At 48.2% G+C, this 23,587-nt stretch overlaps 7 protein-coding genes across 7 annotated transcripts; 4 read left to right on the top strand and 3 right to left on the bottom strand.

Annotated features, from left to right (window-relative positions):
* Positions 1-1,142: 1,142 nt before the first annotated feature.
* PpBr36_01294 (uncharacterized protein) lies at positions 1,143-4,130 on the top strand (the record flags this gene model as incomplete). The annotated part of the gene is made up of 2 exons (XM_029888482.1): positions 1,143-1,808; positions 1,887-4,130. 2 exons carry the CDS (start codon positions 1,143-1,145, stop codon positions 4,128-4,130), a joined length of 2,910 nt encoding a protein of 969 aa, XP_029751327.1.
* A 752-nt stretch (positions 4,131-4,882) lies between these two features.
* On the bottom strand, positions 4,883-8,190 carry PpBr36_01293 (uncharacterized protein; the record flags this gene model as incomplete). The annotated part of the gene is made up of 3 exons (XM_029888481.1): positions 4,883-6,767; positions 6,856-7,761; positions 7,823-8,190. The coding sequence occupies 3 exons, from the start codon at positions 8,188-8,190 to the stop codon at positions 4,883-4,885; spliced, it is 3,159 nt and encodes a 1,052-aa protein (XP_029751326.1).
* Positions 8,191-14,169: 5,979 nt separating this feature from the next.
* Positions 14,170-14,876, top strand: PpBr36_01292 (uncharacterized protein; the record flags this gene model as incomplete). Its single annotated transcript, XM_029888480.1, has 2 exons — positions 14,170-14,457; positions 14,547-14,876. The coding sequence occupies 2 exons, from the start codon at positions 14,170-14,172 to the stop codon at positions 14,874-14,876; spliced, it is 618 nt and encodes a 205-aa protein (XP_029751325.1).
* A 318-nt stretch (positions 14,877-15,194) lies between these two features.
* PpBr36_01291 (uncharacterized protein) lies at positions 15,195-16,154 on the bottom strand (the record flags this gene model as incomplete). Its single annotated transcript, XM_029888479.1, has 1 exon — positions 15,195-16,154. One exon carries the CDS (start codon positions 16,152-16,154, stop codon positions 15,195-15,197), a length of 960 nt encoding a protein of 319 aa, XP_029751324.1.
* Positions 16,155-17,024: 870 nt separating this feature from the next.
* On the top strand, positions 17,025-20,631 carry PpBr36_01289 (uncharacterized protein; the record flags this gene model as incomplete). The annotated part of the gene is made up of 4 exons (XM_029888477.1): positions 17,025-17,810; positions 18,830-19,008; positions 19,112-20,338; positions 20,436-20,631. The coding sequence occupies 4 exons, from the start codon at positions 17,025-17,027 to the stop codon at positions 20,629-20,631; spliced, it is 2,388 nt and encodes a 795-aa protein (XP_029751103.1).
* On the bottom strand, positions 17,330-18,729 carry PpBr36_01290 (uncharacterized protein; the record flags this gene model as incomplete). Its single annotated transcript, XM_029888478.1, has 3 exons — positions 17,330-17,644; positions 17,844-17,900; positions 18,724-18,729. 3 exons carry the CDS (start codon positions 18,727-18,729, stop codon positions 17,330-17,332), a joined length of 378 nt encoding a protein of 125 aa, XP_029751323.1.
* Positions 20,632-21,577: 946 nt separating the features above from the next.
* Positions 21,578-23,548, top strand: PpBr36_01288 (uncharacterized protein; the record flags this gene model as incomplete). The annotated part of the gene is made up of 4 exons (XM_029888476.1): positions 21,578-21,760; positions 21,880-21,984; positions 22,134-23,265; positions 23,349-23,548. 4 exons carry the CDS (start codon positions 21,578-21,580, stop codon positions 23,546-23,548), a joined length of 1,620 nt encoding a protein of 539 aa, XP_029751104.1.
* Positions 23,549-23,587: the final 39 nt, after the last annotated feature.

Below are 23,587 nucleotides of genomic sequence, written 5' to 3'. Positions count from 1 at the left end.
TTCCTCTTTAGGCATGGCTCCCATCTTCCCGCCTATCGTCTTAGACTTCCCGTAGTCCTACAGCAAGTACATCCCTCGGGACCGAGATTTTATGGATCCCATTCGATTGTAGGCAAAAGTTATCCACGTCTTGGCAGCACCTGCCTGCCAATTGCAGCTTGCCTGACGTGCACCCCTCCCCTCTCTTTCTCCCTACCGTCCTGACGGCAAATCGATCGAAAGTAGCAAGCAGCGCCCAGCTTTCAATCTTCACTGACGTCTTCCCCCGCCTAATGCTCTAACCAGGGCAAACCTTTTACTCTCATTTTTCTGGGTATTTGGCGTACAAACCAACGAATGCCATTACGATCAGTCAGTTGTGTCAATCGTTTACTCAACCCAATTCATTCACGTCAATTGAACCCTCGCTCAACTTTGTTTTCCCAAATAACGAGATCAAGTTAGTGGCTGTGTAAAGAAGCAAGCCGAGCCATTACACATCGTTCGAATAAAAAAAAGGACAAAGAGACCACGCATAATCACTACTCCCATCTATCCATTTCCGGACTGCCCTGCTGTCGGAGGTCGGCTTTCTCACTTCTATCAGAGGTCTATCCTGGTCTGATCGGACCCGATCTAGACCGATCTTAGCTGAGCTGAGCGTTGCTGTGTGCTCGTCCCATCCACTTGTCAGCCAGCCAACGAAGACCGGACTAGGTGGTGTCGGTTACTTTCTGCCATCTGAACTAGAGCCTTTCTCCAGTCTTCCCAATCCCGTGGGTCAAGTAACGCGCGAATCTATTTTTAATTTTATCTTTATTGTATTTTTCACATACTTTTTTGTTGTTGTTGTTGTTGTTGTTGTGTGGTCTCCTGATAGCGTAACGGATCCTTCGGACAAAAAAGCAGCGCTCCAGGGGGAAAACAAGAAAGAAGAAAAAAAAATAAGCACGCCACCCACAGCCTTGTTGTGACCAACAACCCACCCACCCCGGTCGGCCCTAGCTTTCGGAACTTCCCTTCTGACAGTCCGGGTGCGTGCTTGCTCACACCTGTCTTGTGTCAGATGGTTCAATCCAAATTTGTGTTACGAGGGTGTTGATCGCTGTACCGAGGACTCTCTCGGATCCGAGCGTCAACCTCAGCTCCCGACTCCCTGTCCCATGTCCCGAGCTTTGGGCGTTGCACGTCAGCCCAACATCGGACAGGGCATGCATCAGCACACCCCCGAAATGTCGTTCCTGTCAGCTGATCCCGCCCGTGTCCACAACGTCCTGCCCAGCCCGTCTCACTCGGTCCACCGTTCTCCTGGATGGGTGGATCTCGGCGCCGGCCCAGACGGCGCTGGCACCACACAACCCAGTGCCAACCCTCCCGGCCAAGTCTCTTCCTCAGCATCGGATCTAAACAATGCACCCCACTCCGGCCCCGCCCCTCCGCCTGCCGAGTCCATCGTCAAGGTGACCAGGGGCCACTCGTGTGTTCTCTGCCAGAAGCGAAAGGTGAGGTGCGACAAGACCAAGCCTTGTTCGAATTGCGTCAAGGCAGGCGTCGAGTGCCACGTGGAGCCACCTCTGCCCCCAAATAGGTCTCGGGGGGCCAAGAAAACGCTCCAACGTGATCTCATCAATAGACTCAAACGCTACGAGTCGTTGCTGGCTCAGCATGGAGTCGCCTTTGATGCCATGGCTAAAGACCTTAGGCCCTCAAGCATCGTCGCAGGCGATGATGTGGATGAGCTGGAGAAAAACTTGGGGAGCCTCAAAACGTCACCGCGTGAAAACACTCTCCTATCGGATGATTTGGACCCTGCATCGCATCACAGAGACGTAAGAAACCCTCCCTCTTTCACGTCGACTTTGTCGAGATAGACTGCATCTCGTTGTCTAACACTAAATTTTTATAAGTATGCTCAAGAGTTGCTGGACGAGAGCTCTGAAGATGATGAACACGAAGGTCACACTATTCATCATGCCTTTGATAAGATGTTTAATAACCATGACGGCTTTCCCTTCGTCATTGGCGGCGAGCGCGTAGTAGCAAACTTAGCCCGCAAACATCCCGAGCCAATGCAGATGCTCGGCTTATGGCAGATATACCTAGACAACATCAATCCGTTGCTCAAGATCACACATTTCTTGAGCTTACAAAGCCAGATAATCGAAGCCGGCAAAGATCTCGCCAAGATATCCAAGCCATTTGAAGCGCTACTCTTTAGCATCTACCTCATTGCGGTTACTTCGATGCAGGACGATGAGGTCCAGATTACTTTCGGTGCCGAGAAAGGAGTCCTGGTCAGCAGGTATCATGCCGCAACGCAGCAGGCTCTCATCAACGCCGGATTCATGAGGAGTCCGGACATTATGGTTCTGCAAGCTTACATCTTATACCTGCTCAGCGTGCGGCAGTACGTGGATCCCAGGTCGCTGTACTGTCTTATCGGGATAGCTGTGCGCATGGCCCAGCGTCTTGGGATTCACCGTGACGGTGCGCAGTTTGGGCTGCCTCCTTTTGAGAGCGAAATGCGACGGAGGCTGTGGTGGGTGCTACTTATATTTGACCGCCGCATAGCCCAGATCACCGGCTCGACGGTGACAGCTCTCACATCGAGCAATTCTGATTGCAACTGGCCACTCAACATCAACGACGGTGACCTGCACGTTCACGCCAAGGATTCGCCCCCTACGCATTCTGGACCAACCGAAGTGTTTTTCCTATTAACGCGCATCGAGTTGGTCATGGCGGCGCCGGCTGGTGGTCAAGGTCCAGCCTATACAACCGTCAGCTCGGGCAGCTCACCCAAAACTCCGCAGTCAACCGGTGGCTCAAGACCCAGATTCCAGTTCTCGCCATCTCCATCTGTCCCGGATGTTGTCTCAAACGCCGCAAGTCTCAATCTCCCTATCCACGATCTTGACGGATTTTGCCGGTACATGGATGAGACATACCTAAGGCAATGTGATCGCAAAATCCCACTACACCTCTTCACCTATCTCTTCACGAAGCAAGCTCTTTGCCTACTCCGCGTTATCTCCTACTTGCGCCGTACAGCTGCCGGCCTGGCTGGGGATCTCACGGAGCGAAATGCTCTCTTCGCCGAGGCCATTCGTATCGTCGATTATGACAATGCCATATATGCGGCAGGCGAGCTTAAAGGTTTCCTTTGGTATTCCCATATGTATTTCCCACTGCCAGGGTACATGTTACTAGCTCATGAGCTCAAAGTGCGCCGCACCGGTGACATGGTCGAGAGAGCCTGGGACTCGATTGTCGAAAATCACAGCCGCCGCGGTCTCATGCGCAACCTGAAAAGCCCTGTCCATGTCGCCCTTGGCCATGTTTTCGTCAAGGCTTGGGATGGCCGTATGGCGGCCGAGGCTCGACGTGGAAAAACTCTTTCCACACCAGAATTTATACACATGTTGCGGCAGACACTGGGTAAATTGACCGGCAAGCCCCCTCCAGCAGAACCAAAACTTGAGAATTTGCGGCCTTCCGCGGCAAACATTGGCCAACGGCAACTCCATGGATCTGTTCAACATGACCCTCAAGCTCGTCTCAACTTTGCAGAACCATCTATCCAACAGAACACATTCCAACAGCATGAGCACCCACACCACCAACAACAACAAACACATCCATTACAATTTGTCCCGCCCATGACCTCTTCAGAAGACGCTGCAGGAGTCAGTGCCGCAGTATCCTTGGATGATCCTGGAATTTATAGCGGATTTGATGACATGAACCAATTCCATGACAGCCAACAGTCAGACGACCAAATGGATTTCACTCCAATGGATATGGATTGGATCAGTATGATGCCTGAAATTGCGAACTTCATGATGCCACCCGCAAACGGCATGTATCATCCAATGGTTGGCGGTATGGGTATAGGCGGTGGAGGGGGAGCATACGGGGCGCCCATGTTCCAACACCCAACAACCCAGGCCGGAAATCCAATGCCGACCCAGCCCCATGAGCAACATCATCACCATCACCAGCAACAGCAGATGCCACCCTTGGGTGTCCAAGCACTCGCGCCTCACCCTCATCAAGCGCATCTTTCTCAACCGCAACATCATCACCAGTACCAGGCTCATCCACCACCACAGCACCCGTCAGGGCTACGAATGCATCCTAGTGGCCAATGATATATGTCTGGGCTAAAGAAGTGTTTGACATGAGCGTCATTAAACTCCAATTTCGCATTGAAGGCTCTCATATACTGGAAGAGCACTATGACCGGCACCCAAGAAAGCGTCATACTCGGCGATGCTACAATCTAATAAGCGACTGTTGTCACTAAGCTTTTTTTATCGGGTGTCAACATCCCCTCACTATCCCAACAACGACAGGATATATATTTTTTTTGGATATGCGTCGGCGGCTCGTATCTAGGAAGAGCCTATATATATATATATATATATATATATACACACTGATACCTTGTACAAATTTACAAATTTATCTCATTGCAGTTTGAGTTACGCCATAGTTATGTCCCTACTACTGGCACCTTGTAACAGGGCAACATCTAGTGTTGTATCTTCTTGCGACATAGCCAGATTTTGCACACTGATGAGTGTGTGATAGGGGAATGTCGGATTACGCAAACATTTAGTTTTCGTCACTTCACCCAAGTCGCCGCAAGCAAATTTGGTGACCAAAGAAAAAGAAAGTGGGTATCTAGATTATTTATATTTACGCATCACTGATATAGCCAAAAAAGCGAAGCTAATACAGCCAAGAGCTATATCGACAAATCGGTGTCCAAATGTTGGAAATATTAAAACAAAATGAGAAGATGAGTTTTGTCGGGCGGAAAATAGTGCTGCAGTCTCCCGCAACTCTACAAGCCAGCACAAACACACAAAAGCAGGTGTCCCATCTCGCCTGTGAAACTTCAGACAAGCACTCCGGTGTTGAGCTGAACACAGTTATTGAGCAGCGTTGCACCCTCATGAAGAAGTTCCCACCGTGTCATCTCAAAGGAGTCTCTGAGCACCATCAGCAGTGCCGTATTCTCGTTCATGCCGCGCTTTTCGCTGAGCATCTCGGGGGTATCCACGCCTGCATACTTCTGAAGGTACTCTTGCATCTGGGTTATGCGCCCCTCTTTAGTTGGTGCCACGGTGTAGTCGACACAGGGGCCTTCTATTGCGAAGCCGTAGCACCAAACTATCAAACCTGCAATGTAGAGCACCCAGGGCCGATACATGAGTACATCGGCTTGCGGCGAGTATGGTTCCTCGGGCGTCTGGTACCCGACAGGCGGTTGCAAGGACGGGGAGGTGGGTTTTGCGGGCATGAGGACTGATGAGAGAAACTGAAGGGCGTAATAAACCGCGTCCCGGGCATGAGCAGATGGCGCCCAAGTATCCTTCATCCGTCGCTTGGAGCTGTTCAGGTCTTGGGTGCCTATTGGCCGGCCCAGCAGCCTCTTTGCACGAGCATATATCTGGCAGTCGACGATATCTACATGCATCGCCATGTGGGCTAGGCTGTGAAGCACCTTGCGGCCCTCAAAGATGGCGTTGGCCTCGCTGTGCTTGTCCTGGCCATACAGGTAGACTTCGGATGGGATGTCGCCCCTCTTGATAGCCTTGTCAAACTCGTCGCGCCAAACGTCGAAGGCCTGCCTGAGAGCTTGTCGCCACTTTTCCCTGCCGCCCAATGATTGCAAAGCGGGACGGCCCAACGAGTATACCTGGAGGTCTCGCTGGTTCATGTGGTAGCTAACATTAAGGAGACCAGCAATCAACACTGTGCGTCCGAACGCGTTGGTTTGGACGGGCTGGTTGCCGAGCGTTCGCCTAAGACCTTCCAGGAATGAGATTGGCTTGATGTTGTTTGACTGCAGGTTAGCCTCAAGCCTGCCTACTTCGGCGCCACTGGTCGCCTTCCAAAGATTGTCGTCACATGGCAGCGGGAGACGCATCTCATGCGCGACCATGACCACATTATGGCCAAAGATGGTGCCGTGAATCGAGTCGATCAAGAAGGCGGCAAAAGCGGCCCGACGGGTGGACTCGTTAGTTATCCAGTGGTTCCACCACTCATCTGGAGTATGTGCCACCCCCGAAGTCGAGGATTGACGTGAGCCATGCTGCGCAGTTGGCGGCGAGTCGAGTGCCGACTTTCCAAGAAGGGACCTGCCGCGGCGCATCAACGTGATGGTTGTTGCATGATGAATGTGCGCTCGCTCATGCAGCTGCCTCGTCGAGTACATCTTCTCGTACATCTCCAGGAGCAACAAGGACTGGAATACCCAGAGTTTGGCAGGGGGTCCAAAATTTTGAGAGTCCCTAAACAGTGCCCATCGTAGGTCCCACGCCAGGAAATTCGATAGCTGCGCACCTGCAGTTCTGATTTTGGGACCATGCTCCTTATCGAGACAGGCAGCGCCGATCATCATGACAGCAATCAAGAGTAGGTTTTGGGCCTTGTCCGGCTGGAAAGTGGGTTTATGCAGAATCGGAACCTGATCGCTGACGTGCAACCAGTACGACATGATGTATGCTTGCATCATCTGCCGACTGAGCATGTGGGAAGGTTGGGATCGGTCACCCTCGACGATGTTCTCCTTTTGACGCTCAACAGGGGCAGATTCTGTACCGTGGAATCTCTCTTTGATGTATTCAAAGATTTCGCTGCTCTTCTCTTCGGAGATGACGGACTCGGGGAGGTTTTGGTCCAGCAGGTTCGTAACAGACATAACTTGCTGAGGGAAGAAACCAAGCTGCGACGGCTCGTAAGGAATGCTGTACTGATTGTGAAATTCACCATAGCTTTGATGAAGGAAAAGGCCAGGTCAGCGGGCTCTCTGGGTTCAGTGAAAACAAAATAAAAATCGAGGGGTTCATAGTAAAAGCTTACTGGCTGAATCTTGGGGTCGGTGCCATCCGACCCTGTGGGGAGTCGCTGGGCTGGCTGCCCCCTGTGTTGAACAAATATGCCATGAAATCCTCGGGCATACCAGCATAGGGCGACTTATGGTATATATTGTCACTCCCAAAAACTGGCATCGTTTGAGGCATGGTCATCTGATCAAGCATCATCAAGTCGCTTCCTCGCTGCCCTCCTACTTGCTCCGTGTATTCTGCCTGGCAGGCGGCGGCAAAAGGCGTGCTCTGGCCCAAGTTCGGAGGAATGACTGGGGAAGTTGCCTGAGAGATGGATGTGGGTGACAGATCCAGAGGTGGAAAGTTGTTTTGTGCGGTAAAAATCTGTGTCTGGGGAGTGTTCTGATGGCTATAAAACCCGTTGTGTGTTGATACTGGCGACAGCACCCCATAGGGGCTCCCATCAGGCGGCCCGTTGGGCCGTCGAGGATGACCTCCTGGAGACGAATGAAGAGGGAGAGAGTGGGGCTGAGCCTGTGCAGACGTGACTGGGGGCTGTGTGAATCCTAGAGGGTTTTGGCGCATGGTCGGTGAGTGTGAGTAGGTCGATGGAGACACAGCGCTTTGCTGACCAAAGGAGGGATTTGCGGGACCATAATGAACATGTTGTGGAACCGCATTAGGATAAGGAATACTACGCCGGCGATCCGCAGGGGAAGTAGGGCTGGGCACGGGGAACGCGCTGCTGGCGCCTGTAGTAAAAGGCGAACTGGGCTGAGGCATAAAGCCATCTCTGTCTTTACGATTAAGGGATGATCCTTTGGCGGTGTGTCGATCCTTGTGACGGTTGCAGAGGTCTTGTCTGACAAAACTGCGGGTACAGTCGCCGATTCCGCAGTAGAATATGTTTTTGGGCGCATGATTCAGCTGATGACGGTAGCTGTTGTCGAGTCTGGTCAGCAGAGATGACAATTGTAGATATGAACGGCCTAGGAACTCACAGATGCTCTGCTCTAGAGTAGCTCTTTCCACAGCCCTCCTCGGAGCATTCGAATTTTTTATCCAAGCCCTTGCGGCTTCGCCTACGTTTTCGAGCCGGACCGCCGTCGGAATGTGACGAATTCTCGGGATCATGTGCACCGTCTTCGGGCGTTACTTGCTTTAGTTCGCGCTTCTCATCTTCGTCTAAGTCGTGCGACTGGCTGCGAGGGCGAGCTCTGTCCAAGTCCTCCTGCTTGATTGTATGCGGAGGAGTCGGCTCTTGGCCCTGGAACATGTTGCTGTTCGAGAGTGATCTGGGCTTTAGTTGTTCGGTATCATCCAAGATGAGACATGCTGTTGCACGGGAGGGTACGGCGGCAGATGCCATCGTCCTTTGACTGCCAAAGCACAGTGCCTATCGACTAAGCAACAAGCCGTGGTTCGTGCGACCGGACCGTTAGCAGCTGCCCCGGGAATCTACAGACAAGAGAAGGCTGCCAGAGGAAAATGCCACAAGGGCCAATAAAGGTCCACAACGAGAGGCTGCAGCGTGGCGGTCGCACCGCAGATGGTTAAAAACGTCTGACCAAGGTATGAGCTGTGATGATTGAAATTAAAATCGATCTCGGCGGTCTTTGATTTGAAGTTGCCGACGACAGACGACAAGAGACGCGCTCTGTAGAGGTGGCCCAGATCGCGGGGTGCAAGTGGTTCAGGTTGGCATGGCTGTGTAAGTAGATGGGAGCAAGCTCGCCAGGAACCTGCAGATAGCGGTTCTGCGTGGTCCGATAGGCATCAACCGAAGAAAACTTGGCAGACAAGGACGCTCGAGGGAAATCGATAGAGAAAAAAAAATGCAGCAAGACAGCAAATCAGTCCCGCAACCTGGCTATTGTGCAGATTGAGAATGACAATTGGCCGTTCCGGTCCCTGGGTATGTGTGACTGAAGACGTTTGTCAGCGACTTGGCTTCGTTCATTTGCATCGAGACTCAAGACTCGGGAGTCGTTGGCCCCTAGTTATGTGCAGTGAATGCATGCCTGTCCAAAGGTCTTGCAACACATATTGGCTGCACCAGGGGAATCGCAAGTTACCAAGAGTGCAATGAACTGATCGGCAATAAATAGGTGATCGGGTCCATGTCAATGAGGATTGACTGTCCTCAAAGATGACTTCACTTGTTATTCCCCACACAAATCCCTGTGCTGTCTGAATGCCAGGACCAGGAGTGCGGCAGCCATTCCATTGGTGTTTGCCTCCATAATGGCGTGTGTTTGATTGAATTCCTTTGAGACTTTTCAAAAATTTTGATTTGATTGCAGAAATCATCTCATCGCTAGAAAGCCCTTAGATTCCCTTGCATGCTGCACGTCGAAATAGTGTATGCACGCCAAAATAGAGCAAAGACCAAAGAAAGGACCGGAAATGGTGTTTTTTTTTTTCTTATAAAAAAAAAAGAAGGAAAAAGACGATAAAAGAGAAATTGAGTCAAAATTAGGATGCACTAACCCGCAACGACGTAGGTGCCGTACTGTACCAACACCAGTAGGGTGACAATGCTTCGAACCGGACTGGCAACTTGATCCTGAGCTGTTCCCGTCGCAATTGCTGTTGCTGGCTGAATTAAGACAGGTAGCTAAATCTAGATTAAATCTAGAATAGCCACCTAGGGTAGGAGGATATCCGTTTGACAGATGGTATTTGACTCGGTGGTGGAATTTGAAAACATGAGCGTATCGGGCACCAATTCTTGTCCGACTCGAGAACAGACGCGAGGAAGAACGCGGCGATTTGATTCTGGGGAAAGTGGGTGCAGTTTTCTTGTAGGGAAATCAACCCGAGAGAGGAGAGAGTGGGGGTTTCTTTAAAACATGCAAATTTTGAACAGGGCTTGGTAGCGAGACCACCTAATTGGATGTGCCTGCAGGGGAGGGGGAGGCAAGCGATGGCTTGATGGGCAAGCTGCGGGTTTCACCAGAGGGTGAGGGTGAGGCCAAGTTACTCCATACATATGCGACTCCCCAGTTGTGGCGCCCAACTGTAGGTGCGCGTGCGTTGTGATTCATGTGCGTTGTACGGAGAACTGCGATGGATCTCGAAAAAGAAAAGAAAAATCTCGATTGGGTGGCTCCCTTCAGCACCTCTTTTTCTTTTTGTCTCTCTCTGTCTCTCATCTCCGGGCATCTTGAGGGTTGGAGATTTGATGGCCAGCCAGCAGAGTCGTATACTAGTAATAAGGTACCATACAAACCATACACAAGACAAAACTCTACCTTTCATGTTGTAGTCATTGGGGTGGCCCCCAAAGAAAAAGTCAGGACAGCTCTTTTCCCCAAGGTACTTAGACTACCCGCGGCGGAATATCATATGCGGATAGATGGATATAAAAGGAATTGACGACTCTCTTCTTCGTCTGACCGGTCTGGCCAAGTTGAGAAAGTACGGAAGGTGCCTCCGCAACGTGCCTGCATCTCACCCTGCTGCGGCTGTTGAGAGACAGAACAAGCCAGACCCGTGCGCTGTGTGCGGGGCAACCTACCCCATCTTTGCTTCGATCCGCCGTGTCTCCACGTGGGACCAGACATCGAGTGAACGAACCGTTGCCTCTGCCTAATGTGGAAGGAAATCAATTAAGGAGCTCAGATATCATTTTGGGACATATATGTGTTATTTTCCATGCCGCTCAAGCAGATCTTCCCCCCTCAACAAGAAAATCGCTCTCAAATTACTGTATTTTAAGGGTTTGAACGAGGGCATTCGACAGGGGTTTGGATCCAGCTAAGAGGCTTGGCGTATACGACATTGTCTGGACCCTAATTAGTTCCCTAGTATCGAATCCATTTACCGACCAGCTTATCCGTACAAATGCGTAACCAAATCACCACGGGTGGTAGACTCGCCTACTTCGTAACGAAGCTTACCTTTACCCAGACTATTTCGTACAAATATTTACGCAGATACCTAGATACGTCCAGTACTTTGTACGTACCCACCTGCTACTTGGGACCGGTGCAGGCGTCAGAGTGGATACTTGGGCATCTTTGTCGCCTTTAAATCAGGAATGGCCTACTCGGTATCCGGCAATCCGTCATGACTTTGACACGCGACAGCTTGTTCAGCTGGATATCTAGCTTGAGCGCAAAATTCCAAACAGTACGATTGCGCACTGAAGGGTTTTGCTTTTTGCGTTGGTCGCGTATGGTGATATTGATTTATAGGCTTGGCTCGCTCTTGAACAAGCGGAACTGCTCCATGCCTGCGTATGTTGGCTAGTTGGCTCAGTTGGCTACTTGGGCTAGATGCAAAGAGAAGGCAGATTCCTTGATCTAAAGTCCCGCATCAAAGCGGCACGCTGTGTTAGTTTGCTCTCGACTCTGGCCACTAAAATAAATCCCGCTCAAGAAACTGCAGTAAGAAGGACTAGTGCTAGGTAAGCGAACCCCGCTAAGCCCGATTTTATGCCGCGTGTCAAAGTAGGTCCTTTACTATCTACAGTGGGTGACCCACAAGTGGACATGCACCTGAAGTGGACACCTGTTTTGTTAGCAATTTCTAGCATCCTCAACACAACCCACCTACTTCAACGCGACAACGCACCGCAAATAACGCGTTTTTGAAGCCGAAAAAAGCCGTAATACCGAGAAATTTGGAGTTTAGGCTTACCCAAGCGGTTAAAACCGTAAAATTAAACATTTCGAAAAATAAAACGGCCGCGCAGTGGGCCGTACCAAAAACCACCTTTATGCGTCGCTTTAACGGCGTTTTCGATCGAAAATAAACCCATAAACCGTATTAGCTATTTTTTAACAAATAGGAAAAATTCGTTAACCGTTGGATCGAAATCGAAAAATTCGTTGGAAGGGCGCCCACGCACCAAATAATTAAAAATTTCGCTTTTTTTCTAATACCGCCGAAAAAACGCGTAAACGCTTTCGGTAAACGTTAATTAACCGGTTTTTTACGCCGTAATAAATATATTAAAACCAAATCCGGGATTTTTTTGGAAAATATATAAATTAAAAAAATTACGGCCGAATCGATCCGGGCGTTTTATAATTAATATTAACAAATAATTACCGAATTCGAAATTAAACCCAAATATATCGTAAATATAAACAAATACGGTTTCCAATAAAATAATATAACGGTCGGAAAAATATACGGTTTATTTTTCGTAAAACGCCGAAATTAAATTGAAATTATATATACGTTAAATATTATTTGGGCGTCGATTATCGAAACGGTAATTGCAAAAAAAAAAATTTACCCTAACCGTAATCCAAACGGGTAATATTTTATAAACGCAATAATTTCCACCTAATATTAAAAATTGGGCGTATAATTCGATTCCCACGGGCTGGTTTAATTTTAAAATCGTTTTTAAATGGTTAAAATAGGTTTTTTTACCTAAAACGAAACCAAATATTAATATAAAATAGCGGTTATTAATATTGGATTAAATTTTAACGTATTAATTAATTAAATTTATATTTAAAACGTTTAAAAACAGGGTTTTTTTCGAATATTTACCTATTTACAATTTATATTTTATTTAACCGTTAAATATTTTTGTTTTTAACCCTGTTAAAATTTATTACCGGTAATATATAAAATTTTTTACGTCGTTAAATATTATTGCGCCTAAATAACGAAAACGGTTTTTTACCGTTTATTAAAACGCTTTTATAACCGGTTTATCGGTTTATAACGTAATTTCCGGTTTCCGTAAAACCGGGATTTGGCCGGTAATACCCTTTTAAATATTAATTCCGAATTAAATAATAAATTTTAATTTAAAAATTACCCAAATAACGATTTTTAACCGTAATTCGGATTAAAATATGGCCAACGTTATTTTCGGGATCCCAAAAACCTCCCAAAATATTAAAAAACAAATTATGCAAATAATAGGCCGGTTAAGCGAATGCAAAAAAAATTTGGTTAATTTTATATAAAAAATATCCAAAATTATGGATTATTAAATTATTTAAATCGCGAATTTTATTTCCGAAAATAAACGGTTAAACGAAAAAATTAAAATTTTCAAACCTGCACCTAAAAAACGCGTGCGCCGCAAAACCCAAAATTCCTTTTATAAACAGGCCGGTATATAGGAAACGGTTTACGGCCTGGATTAAAAAAAGGCGGTTATAAAGGTTAAAATCCGGTAATAATACCGAAATTAGGATTAGGACCAGGGATTTACGGTTTTATTTTTGGATTATAATATAAAGGAGCTTTTTGCGAATTAATAGATATAGGTTTTATTGCGATTTATTGCGGAAAAACGATTAATTGCATGTTCGTTGTTTTCATGGCAGTTCTTCGGGAGGGTGTCCACTTCAGGGGCATGTCCACTTCTGGGTCACCCACTGTAGACTAAAAAACCTGATCAATCACGGCGGCAAAATAAAGATTGTGGGGCTGGACTAGGAATCAGAACGAAGCTCGGTTTGACCAGCCAACAAGTTCATACTTTTTTAAATGGCAGCTGCGTTGGTCGATGAATGTAGCTTTATCTGTCTAGGGAAGGATAGAAACGAGTATTCCGGGGTCAAAGTGCCTCACCATGGCGCCGGCGAGCTGTTTAACCTCATGAAGGTGGATGTTGTTAGATGTACGCGGTAATCCTGCAGCAAATCCAATTCGGCATGGGGAATGAAGAGCATTTGTAAGCCGCCTACCGAGGCATGGAACAGGTTGTCACAGTCTCTTTGTCTACGCACCAAAGGTAGGTGACAGGTCAAAAATCGCAAGGTTGAGCGCTCATTGTTTGGACGAGCTAAAATCCGCGTTCTCCTCATGGTGGGTGGAGCCAAGGGCTGACGATACCAAATATTACACCAAGCAAGTAGCAAGCTGAATTCTCCCCTGTGGTGATCGGGACCTTGATTTTGCTGCAGAGTATTGCTGATGGACTTATATTTGCCATGATTTTGCTTGCTCGTGCTTTAAATGTCTTCAATTGCCCCTGCGTGACTTGCCTACCTTAGTGACAAAGTGTGTAAGGCTACCCCGAATTTGAAGCAAAGTGGGGTACGCATGGGCGGCATGGCGACCGGACCATGTGGGGGCATTGGATGTCATCAGAGTTGCAAGGTTGGTCCCTTGAGGTTTGGATGGAAATTAAGACACAGACCAGCCCACTCGTCATCGACCAACAAAGTGCTTTTTGACCTTATTTTCTTGCAAGATAACAACGACATCAGGAACATCACATTTCGACATTGGCAGATTCTGAACCTGTATATCGTCGCATGCAATGTGATAGTAACCAAACTCGACATCACAACCCTCGAACCAGCCGATTCCGGTGTTCCCAGATCCACATCAGCCAGACGCTCGGGATTCTTATCACATTTCTCCAATGCCGCCAGCAAAAGCACGAAATGGCCACGGCCATGACGACAAGAACGAGAGCTCAAGTCACGGCAACGGCAAGGACAAAGACGCGTCCACCGGGACTCAGAGCAATCACCAAGTGAACGGTTCCGGAGGTGCCAAAATGCGTCGGGTTGCCAGCGCCGCCGGCTCCAATTTGCGCGAGTCCGTCACGGCCGACGCGGCAGCAACTTCCGCAGCACAATCTCTGACTAAGACATCAAACTCTGCGTCCAACGCCCCGGCGCAAGATGCGAGCGCCGCAGGCGGCGTGGTGAGTTCAATTGGCTCTTCCGTGACTCGCAGCTCGCGAGACACGCTCCGATATGTGACTGACCAAAGGCAATCTTTTGTGCAAAATAGCTTCAGTGGTCTTCGGTTGACAGACCGTTTCTCCAAAAATATCGCCGGGTTCATCGGCTGTCGACCCCTACCTCGTTCCTCACCGACTACCACCAATGGGTGATTGGAAGGCCAGGCAGCATTGGACTGCAGTCACCGACGATGCGGCGGACCAAGACTTTCCGACGCCAAAGCCGAGACGACCTGGCCGGCGTGTTGAAGAAGCATTACAACAGCCAAACAATACAAGAGAACGACGTGCTCGTCGATTTCGTCCACAAAGTTGCAACGACGGCGTCTCTACCGGTCGGCGGCATACCGAAGCCAACGAGAACCCGCAAGAAGAGCTGAACTGTACGATTATAACATACTTGTAATGACTATATACTTATGAATGATGATCGACTACCCAGGCGGTGTGGACATAGCGTATCATGGTGGGAAGGATACGGAGATGGCAAGGAAGGGGATGCGTACATTCAGACATACGGTACTTGTTGTGACGATAAGGGGAGCACAATGTTACAGATGCCGATAAAGTTTATTTTTTTATTTTCTTATTCTTCTTGTTCGTTTTTCTTTTCCCCTCACCTTACATACATTCCTGAACTCTCAAGGAAAAAGCAAATGACGTCTATAAATTTTCAAACTTGTAAATAGCCACACGAATCATTGCCCGAGACGAGGGCCACACAAGATTTTCCCCACTGTCGATCTTTTCGGCTCATGGAAAGTATACCTTCCCATGGGAAACGTGGTGACGGCCTTTCCGTCCTCTCCCGCTACGCTGATCATCTTTCCTGCTTGGTCCAGGATCTGGCAGCGCGAATCAGGTCGAAGAATATTGCCTACCTCCATCGTCACCTTGTTGTACTCCTGTTTTGCACCGGATCCCTTCGAACGGAGGGATGCGCTTTTGGCTGCCTTAGCTAAGGTCGCCCTGGTGCCCCATAGTACCCCCTTTTGAGCGCCGCCTGCGTCGGCCACCGAGTCGTTCGAGGGATTTGGTGGCAGTTGGAATACCGACCTCTCGTCCAAAAGCCTCGGTTGAGTGGTTGGCGGCCGAGGGGGCAGTTCAGCAAGGTCAGTATAGTTTTGCCGCAGCACCGTGTACGAATAAACATCCTGTGAGGTCGTCATGTTGCTTCCAGATTTGGCCGGCTTGTCCTCAAGGGTGACATGATATGAGTTATAACCAGACAGATCCCAGTTACCCCCCTCGTAGTTACAAGTCACGTTAGTCACCGCTCGTGTTCCCCATACGAAGAAAAAAGATGACGCTCCTATCTTGACTGGTGTTTCAGTCACGTTGGTAGCTTCGCGAAATAGCGGGAAATAGGGCGACTCGATCACAGTCATGCTCCTCGGCTCTACCCCTCCACGATCAGCCGGGTCATTCGACAAAGCAATTGGGCGGCCCTTGTCGTCGAACAAGGTACAAGAGACTTGATTGGTGAATGATCTCTGCAATAGTTCGTTAAGCATGGTGTGGGCAGCAGTCATGGCGTCGGAAATACGCTTGTCGTTCCCTGTGTATTTATCACCGAAGCCGAGGTCGAAAGTGACTGTGTTGTAAGGTCCCGACTGAGCAACCTTGCTAGATGCAGGTACCGTTCTGTACCCTTCCATTTTTGATTTTCCTAACAACTCGTTCCCCGTCAGGCTAAGGGACAAGTTGGTCATGCTTGGCCCGGTGAAGCGAGATTTCTTGGTGTTAATTCTGGATAAGACGACTTTTATAGTCCACGGTTGCTCCTTGGACGGCTCCATTTTCGGGAAGATGAGTTCGAAAGACTGTGACGATGCGTTTGTGGGAGGAGTGGTAGCATTGTTTGTCGAGGATGCAGCTGCAAGCCCGCAAGCCGCAGCCAAAAAGATAAGCTTTTGTTTCATTGAATGTAATTGATGAAAAAAAAATGATAGATATAGTGACGATATCAAGGAAGCGCAGATGGGACACAGAAGACGAGACACAAATAAACTGTCAACTTCCAATGTCTTGGTTATTAAGTATCCACTGGCAAAGGACCGCAGCTTATTTGGTCTGGCAACAAGTTGATATTGTTGATTTCTTTCTAATGCTTACCTGTGAGAGACTGCCTGAAACGGGCGCAGCATTGGTCAGATAGGTAGCTATCAAGCCAAATAAGGCAAATCCACGGGTGGTCGGGTCAGCTTACTATGCAGAGTCCTGCCACTACAACCTCAAGGCCAAGAATTTGGTGACAGATTCCCGAGCGCTTGTAAGAACGAGTAAGTTATGATAAGCAAAGGAACAAGCAGGCTGCCTAGACCAAAATTGAGGCCGTAAGTTGGTGTTGTATAGATTGACAGGAAATTCCATTTATATGACCGATTGGATTCATTGACTTGCAGCGTATCCCAGACTGTGAATTGCCCGAGACCAATAAGCAAAAGTGCAAGGCAAACAGGAACAACAAAGAAACGAAACGAAACAAAACAGATCAAAACAACCGACAACAACAAAAAAAAAAAAAAATGCTTCTGCAATATCTCGCGGCCACGGCCGCACTTGTCACTGCCTGTGCAGCAGCGCCTTACCCGAAAGAGGACGACATGTCCATAACCACTTCGCCACCTCAGAGGAGCCCCGAACGCCCAACCCTCGACATTGCCGTTGGCAACTCAACCGAAGCCATCAAGGAAGGATGGCCAGTGGGGGCAAGCTTCTACGAGGGGGTGTTTGAGCATTACTTACAAACTAACGAAGGACAGGGGCCATGGTCACATATCGGTATCAAACTGGGCCAGACCATCAAAAACAAAGCTCAGCGCTGCATTGCCTACAACGAGGACAATGACCCAATCTCTGTGCAGGTCAAGGACAAGACCGAAACTATGATCCCAGATGGCATTTGGAAGATGTCAAAGCCCTCTTTGATCATGCGATTGGCGTGCGACGAGAAATATGGCAGTACACCAGATTCCAAGTTCAACTCAACGGCCACGGCCACGGTAACCTTCTCCGATGAGAAGGGAACTAAAAAGATGGAGAGAAAATTTGATGATAATCCCGCGAGCGACCCTTTCACCATGCCGCTGCGAGGTGCAAAGTCCATCGGTCCATGGGCGCAGGTCGAAGTGAAGGTTGCTGATGCCTACAAGGATAAATGGATATGTATAGCATTGGATAAGGATGGCAATACTATCGAGGTATCGAAGGGAGCAGAAACGGAACAAGTGTTTTGGGATGACGGGAAAGGGCCTTGGAAATTCAAGAAGGAGACCGAAGTGCACAGATTCGACTGCTCTCCTGATGACTTTGTGCCTCAACCCAAAGCTCAGGATTTGACTGACCCTCATATCATGTGGGCCGATGAGTTGTGATGGTAGCGTCGTGTATTTGATGGGCTTCTGTTGCAGACAGAAAAAAAAAAAGAAAAAAAAAAGACTTATTAAAAGTAGACTACTGAATTGGAATTATTTTATGTTGTTGTCACTTCTCCGCCTACGGTGTGGTTGCTGCACATACTGTACTCCAGTCATGCCGAATCTTTAAATACTTTTCATTTTCAACAGACCCACTTATATATGCCTGAGGCGTCCATGCCGACGTCAGCCGTTAGCAGAGTCAAAAAACGAAAAAAAAAAAAAAAAAAAAAAAAAAAAAAAAAAAAAAAAAAAAAAAAAAAAAAAAAAAAAAAAAAAAAAAAAAAAAAAAAAAAAAAAAAAAAAAAAAAAAAAAAAAAAAAAAAAAAAAAAAAAAAAAAAAAAAAAAAAAAAAAAAAAAAAAAAAAAAAAAAAAAAAAAAAAAAAAAAAAAAAAAAAAAAAAAAAAAAAAAAAAAAAAAAAAAAAAAAAAAAAAAAAAAAAAAAAAAAAAAAAAAAAAAAAAAAAAAAAAAAAAAAAAAAAAAAAAAAAAAAAAAAAAAAAAAAAAAAAAAAAAAAAAAAAAAAAAAAAAAAAAAAAAAAAAAAAAAAAAAAAAAAAAAAAAAAAAAAAAAAAAAAAAAAAAAAAAAAAAAAAAAAAAAAAAAAAAAAAAAAAAAAAAAAAAAAAAAAAAAAAAAAAAAAAAAAAAAAAAAAAAAAAAAAAAAAAAAAAAAAGACTTGCTATAGAAGGTACAAATGGAATCGTCTGGACTTTACGCGAAAAGATAGTCTTGAATTCTGGCGCATTCTCCACCACAGCACGGCCAAAATTTTGAATCTTTACAATTTGGCTGCATCTCAAAACTGACATTCATTTGTAGTTGTCAGCATACATCAAGGTTATGCTTATTATTTAGACACTCTCCTCTCTTTCTAATTCTTCTTTTCGTTCCTGTTTCACAGCCATGAATCCAGGCCTTTTTACAAAAGCAGCTATCCCTGCGCGGCAGCTGTCCCGAGTCTCAATATGTCGCCAGCGCCAAGTTCCTAGCTGCGCCTATGAACAAACGAGGTCGCATTCGATTTCCAGATCTCCTACCACTCGGCCATCTCGTTCTCCTCCACGGGTCGATCAAACTGCAGGCGCGCAAAGGGTACGTTGTCTCCCAAGAGTTTGTGAGCTATGCTTGAGACTAGGAACATAGCTAACCATTATCCCAAACTGCATGTAATATAGACATTCCATGCAACATCAAGGTCACTCGCAGCGCCCAAAGACCCTTACAAAGTCCTTGGGGTAGACAAGAACGCTTCGGCATCCGACATCAAAAAGGCATACTACGGCCTGGCGAAAAAGTTCCATCCCGATACGAACAAGGATCCGACAGCAAAAGAGAAATTTGGCGAGGTGCAGTCGGCCTACGAGATTCTTTCCGATGCGACGAAGCGACAACAGTACGACCAGTTCGGAGCTGCAGGCTTCGATCCAAACCAAGGCGGTGGAGACCCCTTTGGTGGCGGTAATCCCTTTGGCGGCGGCCATCCTTTCTCTGGCTTTGGTGGACAAGGCGGTTTTGGGTCACACATAAACATGGAAGACCTTTTTAGCGCTTTTACCGGCCAGAAGGGGCCATTCGGTGGTGGCGGCCGCGGTGGCCGTGGTGGACGGAATCCCTTTGGGCCTCAGACTGTTGTGGGCGACAACATTGAGGTCCAGACGTCCATATCGTTCGCGGAGGCGGCCAAGGGAACGAGCAAAACCGTAACCATCAACCCATTGGTCACATGCAAGACATGCAAAGGAAGTGGACTCAAAGCCGGAGCACAGCGGACCACTTGCAAAACCTGCCAGGGTACTGGCGCTCGGGTACACACCATTAACGGTGGTTTCCAGATTAGCTCGACGTGCACCAAGTGCTCCGGTACGGGTTCGGTCACGCCGCGCGGTTCTGACTGTGGGACGTGCCGCGGCGACGGTGTGACGAGAGAACGCACCACCATCACGGTCGACATCCCCGGCGGCGTGGAGGATGGCATGAGGCTTCGAGTGGATGGGGAGGGAGATGCAGCTGCAATTGGAGGAGCGGATCCGGAGTCCGTCCGCTCGGTGCGCGGCGACTTGTTCCTTCTCGTCCGTGTCCAGGCCGATCCAAAATACAAGCGGGCCGGTTCTGACATTGTATACACGGCCACGATACCACTTACCACGGCCATTCTGGGTGGTGAAGTCAAAATCCCGACCCTCGACGGCGATGTGAACGTCAAGGTCGCCACTGGAACAAACACAGGCGACGTGGTTACTCTGAGCGGCATGGGTATGAAGAAGCTGGGATCTCGCTACGCGGGCAAGGGCGACTTGCGGGTCGAATTCAAGGTTGCAATGCCCAAGTATCTCTCAGCCAACCAGAGGACTATCGTTGAGATGCTGGCCGAAGAAATGGGTGACAAGACAGCCAAGCGCATTATGAACTTCAAGATGCCTGGGTAAGGAGCTCCGATCCTGACCTCTTACGGGGCATCGAGTGGTATTCAGTTTACGCAATGCTCCGGCTCTCAGTTTTCTTTGCTAACACTGGGGCAGTTCCGAAACATCTAACTCGACCAACAATGCGGACTCCCATCAGAACGAAGGATTTCTGAAGTCGATATGGCACAACCTTACCAACCACCCAGCCCACCGCAAACCCGAAAGCTCGTCCGAAGCGTCTTCTGGAGACAGTAACAAGTCTTCGGAAAAAGATGAGCCCAAAAAGCAATCGGGCTCTGGATCAGGTTAGGCACACCATCGGGACGAGCTATTCATTGAGGGGGAAAAAAAAATGAACCAGCAGCCGGTTTTTTTTTTTTTTTTTTTTGCAGGTCAATCATTTGTAATACTCGTGCGACTCCCCGAAGTCGCTCTGTACAACAATTAACAGAAGGGCTCATATGAGGTGTTTACGCTACTGACAGCTGGACACATGCAGCGCTTCGTGCCCTGTGTATACTAGAAATAAAGATGCTATCAACCACTTTTGTACTCATATTACATAGATATACCAATATTTACTGACAGCCTCGTTAATTATAGCAAGGGAAAGCTTATTTATCAGGCCGTTTCGCTATTTATCAGCTGTTATTCTACGCTCAGCGATGATATCCAATAATTACCCGGCACCAAGGTACCTAGGTAACTAGGTTAGGTATTTGCCTACTTGCCTGCATAGAGGCGGGTAAAGACTATGTGTGTTGGGTTTTGTTTTGCCTAGATGTTTTAATGAGGTGATTACATAAGGGATAGAGGCTACAAACTGGCTCACCACTATAGTTCACCTGACCGCAAGCCCTATCAACTAGACTAGCCTAGACTAACAGCTAGTCTAGAGGGAGGGGTGGTCTTGGGTATCACAGGCAGGCGCGCAGACAGGTCTCTTGGCGAAAGTTTTCTGTAACCAACTCACTCAATCTAACTTATTAAACAGCATCATTGAGAGTGCTGCCGGTTTATCGATCTTAAATCCATCGTGCAGTGCACAAACCAAAGTGGTTTCAATCCTTTACAAGGACCTCAAGGAGGAGAAGCACGGCTTTTAGGGCCGAAGGGGGCTAAAGTCCGGGGAGAGGTGGGGTCAACATTGATGATTATTTGACTCGCAGAATCCCAAGTCGTGGCTAACTTCCTCTTTGAATGTCAGGTACTGGCATTGTACACGCTGCCAAATTTCTCCGACATAAAACAATAAGATGAGCCTCGAGACGGAACCACAGCGAATCGGCTTAACAACACTTCCACCCGAGATCCTGCACAATGTGTTGTGCTTTGTGTGCCCAAGCGATCTGGCCCATGTGTCTAGGACGAACAAACAGTTGAACAGCTTTGTGGAAAACAACGGGCCATTGTGGCGAGGGATATATCTCCGCTTACTTGTAAGCGCGCGTGCGCTGTTTTTGCTTCTATCGCCCGGCTCAAGGATGAAAAAGAAACAAAGAAAGCAAAGTTCAAGCCAGGACCGCATCATCAAACTAACAGCATCTCTCCTAACTAGGACGATCCCAGTGAGTCTGCTGCCGGTGCCGACCTTGACTGGCAACAGGAGCTTCAAGACTTTGTGAGGCTCACCCGCGTCTGTAACAAATCATGGCGCGAAAAGGTAAAAAAAAAAAAAAAAAAGAATGCCTCAATCCCTTGGCTGATCAACGTTGCATGTCTGCTTGCATGTCTGTCTACCTGCATGGCTATGCCAAAAAACAAATTTCCATGAAAGATTTGCCACCATTTTTATGGATTGCTTCGTCCAAGTGCCCCCGACTAACACATTTCAAGGCTCGCGAGCTTCGTTTCGTTCATGATGTGGTCGTAAGGCTTCTCAAGAGATCCTCATGTACTGATCGGACCATTATCAAACGACCGCGCAACGCGGTCACTTGCTCTCCGTCGCGGAACACGGCTCTTTTGGCTCAAATCTTCGAGGATGAGTCGACCCGGAGAGCATTCCTGTGTCAATCTTTCATCTGGCAGCGGGCCCGTGGAAGGGTGAAATACTTTGTGCGGCCACCCAGACCAGAGCATCAAATGTCCGCCAAGCTGCATTGCCTCTATGGCGTGCCGCAGCTCGCCGTGGCCATGGTGGGTAAAGAGCTCGCCGAGGAAACATCCACGGGTCAGATGCCTGAGGCGGAAGATCACGAAGGCATATTTTTATATGCGCTCGCCAAGGTTTATGACCTGAGGGACTTTCACCCGCACGCCACTTGGGGTCCGTTCCTTGGCGATGACAGCGGGCGGGTCGACTGGGAGCGCTTGGAGGCGATCATGATAGTCATTAAGCGTGGAATCGCCAGGATGGGACTCGAGAAAGAGCACCTGCTCTTCGACCTCTGTTGGAACAGACCTTTTGACGGGGCCTGGAAGAACAGCTACATCCCGATGCCGCTCACTCGACCCGCTGATGATGATCTGGATAAGGACGATCCGTTTGGCGTTTCCGGCACGTACCTCCGTGTCATTTGCTTTCTGGACTACGGCGATTTTTTCAACTTCAACTTCCACAACGGCGTTGTCGAGCATACGGGTGAGCTCGTGACCAATGACATGCCGCGACCGATCGCCTTGGCTGGGGAGGCGGCGAGGTTGATGATGATGAAGATCCACGTTACCAAGATCGAGAAGCTCGAGGGCCGGGACGAGGATAAGGGGTCTGACGCCGTGGTTGTGCATTTTTCCGGTTTCACCGAGCTGCTGCATGGTTTCGGCAGTCAAAACCTCAGCTCCACGATCAAGGGCAACGTTCGCCTCACGCCGGATGGCGAGGTTAGGTGGAGTACGATCTCTGTTTTTGCCGGTCAGGAACGATGGAGCAGCGAGGGGATCCAGATAGGAGGGCCAAAGTCGGCAAAATGTATCATCGGAAACTGGTTCGATATACATCATGGTAAGGCACAAACACATTCGCTCTTGTTTTCTTTAATCTGCTTCGGCGTAACTGACCTCTGGCGTATCTTTCCAAAAAAAAAGACCCTACCGGGCCAGTAGGACCATCGGCGTTTTGGAAAATCAGCGACAGAGATCCGGGGTCCAATGACGACAAGTTCAGCACCAGCGATGTACTCCCATGGTTCTATCCGAACGGTAACGGCGCAGTCCCGGATGGGGCTGAAACTGAAGAAGTCGTTGTTGATGATCACAGCATTTCTGGGAGCGAGACGGATGTTTGAGCATTTTTATGACGTAGCGGGCAGTTGAGCATCCGGGGA

The sequence above is a fragment of the Pyricularia pennisetigena genome, chromosome 2 (assembly GCF_004337985.1).
Source record: "Pyricularia pennisetigena strain Br36 chromosome 2, whole genome shotgun sequence".
NCBI classification, from domain to species: Eukaryota; Fungi; Ascomycota; class Sordariomycetes; order Magnaporthales; family Pyriculariaceae; genus Pyricularia; species Pyricularia pennisetigena.
The sequence above is the reverse complement of the archived record's forward strand: the minus strand, read 5'-3'. Positions and strand labels throughout refer to the sequence as shown.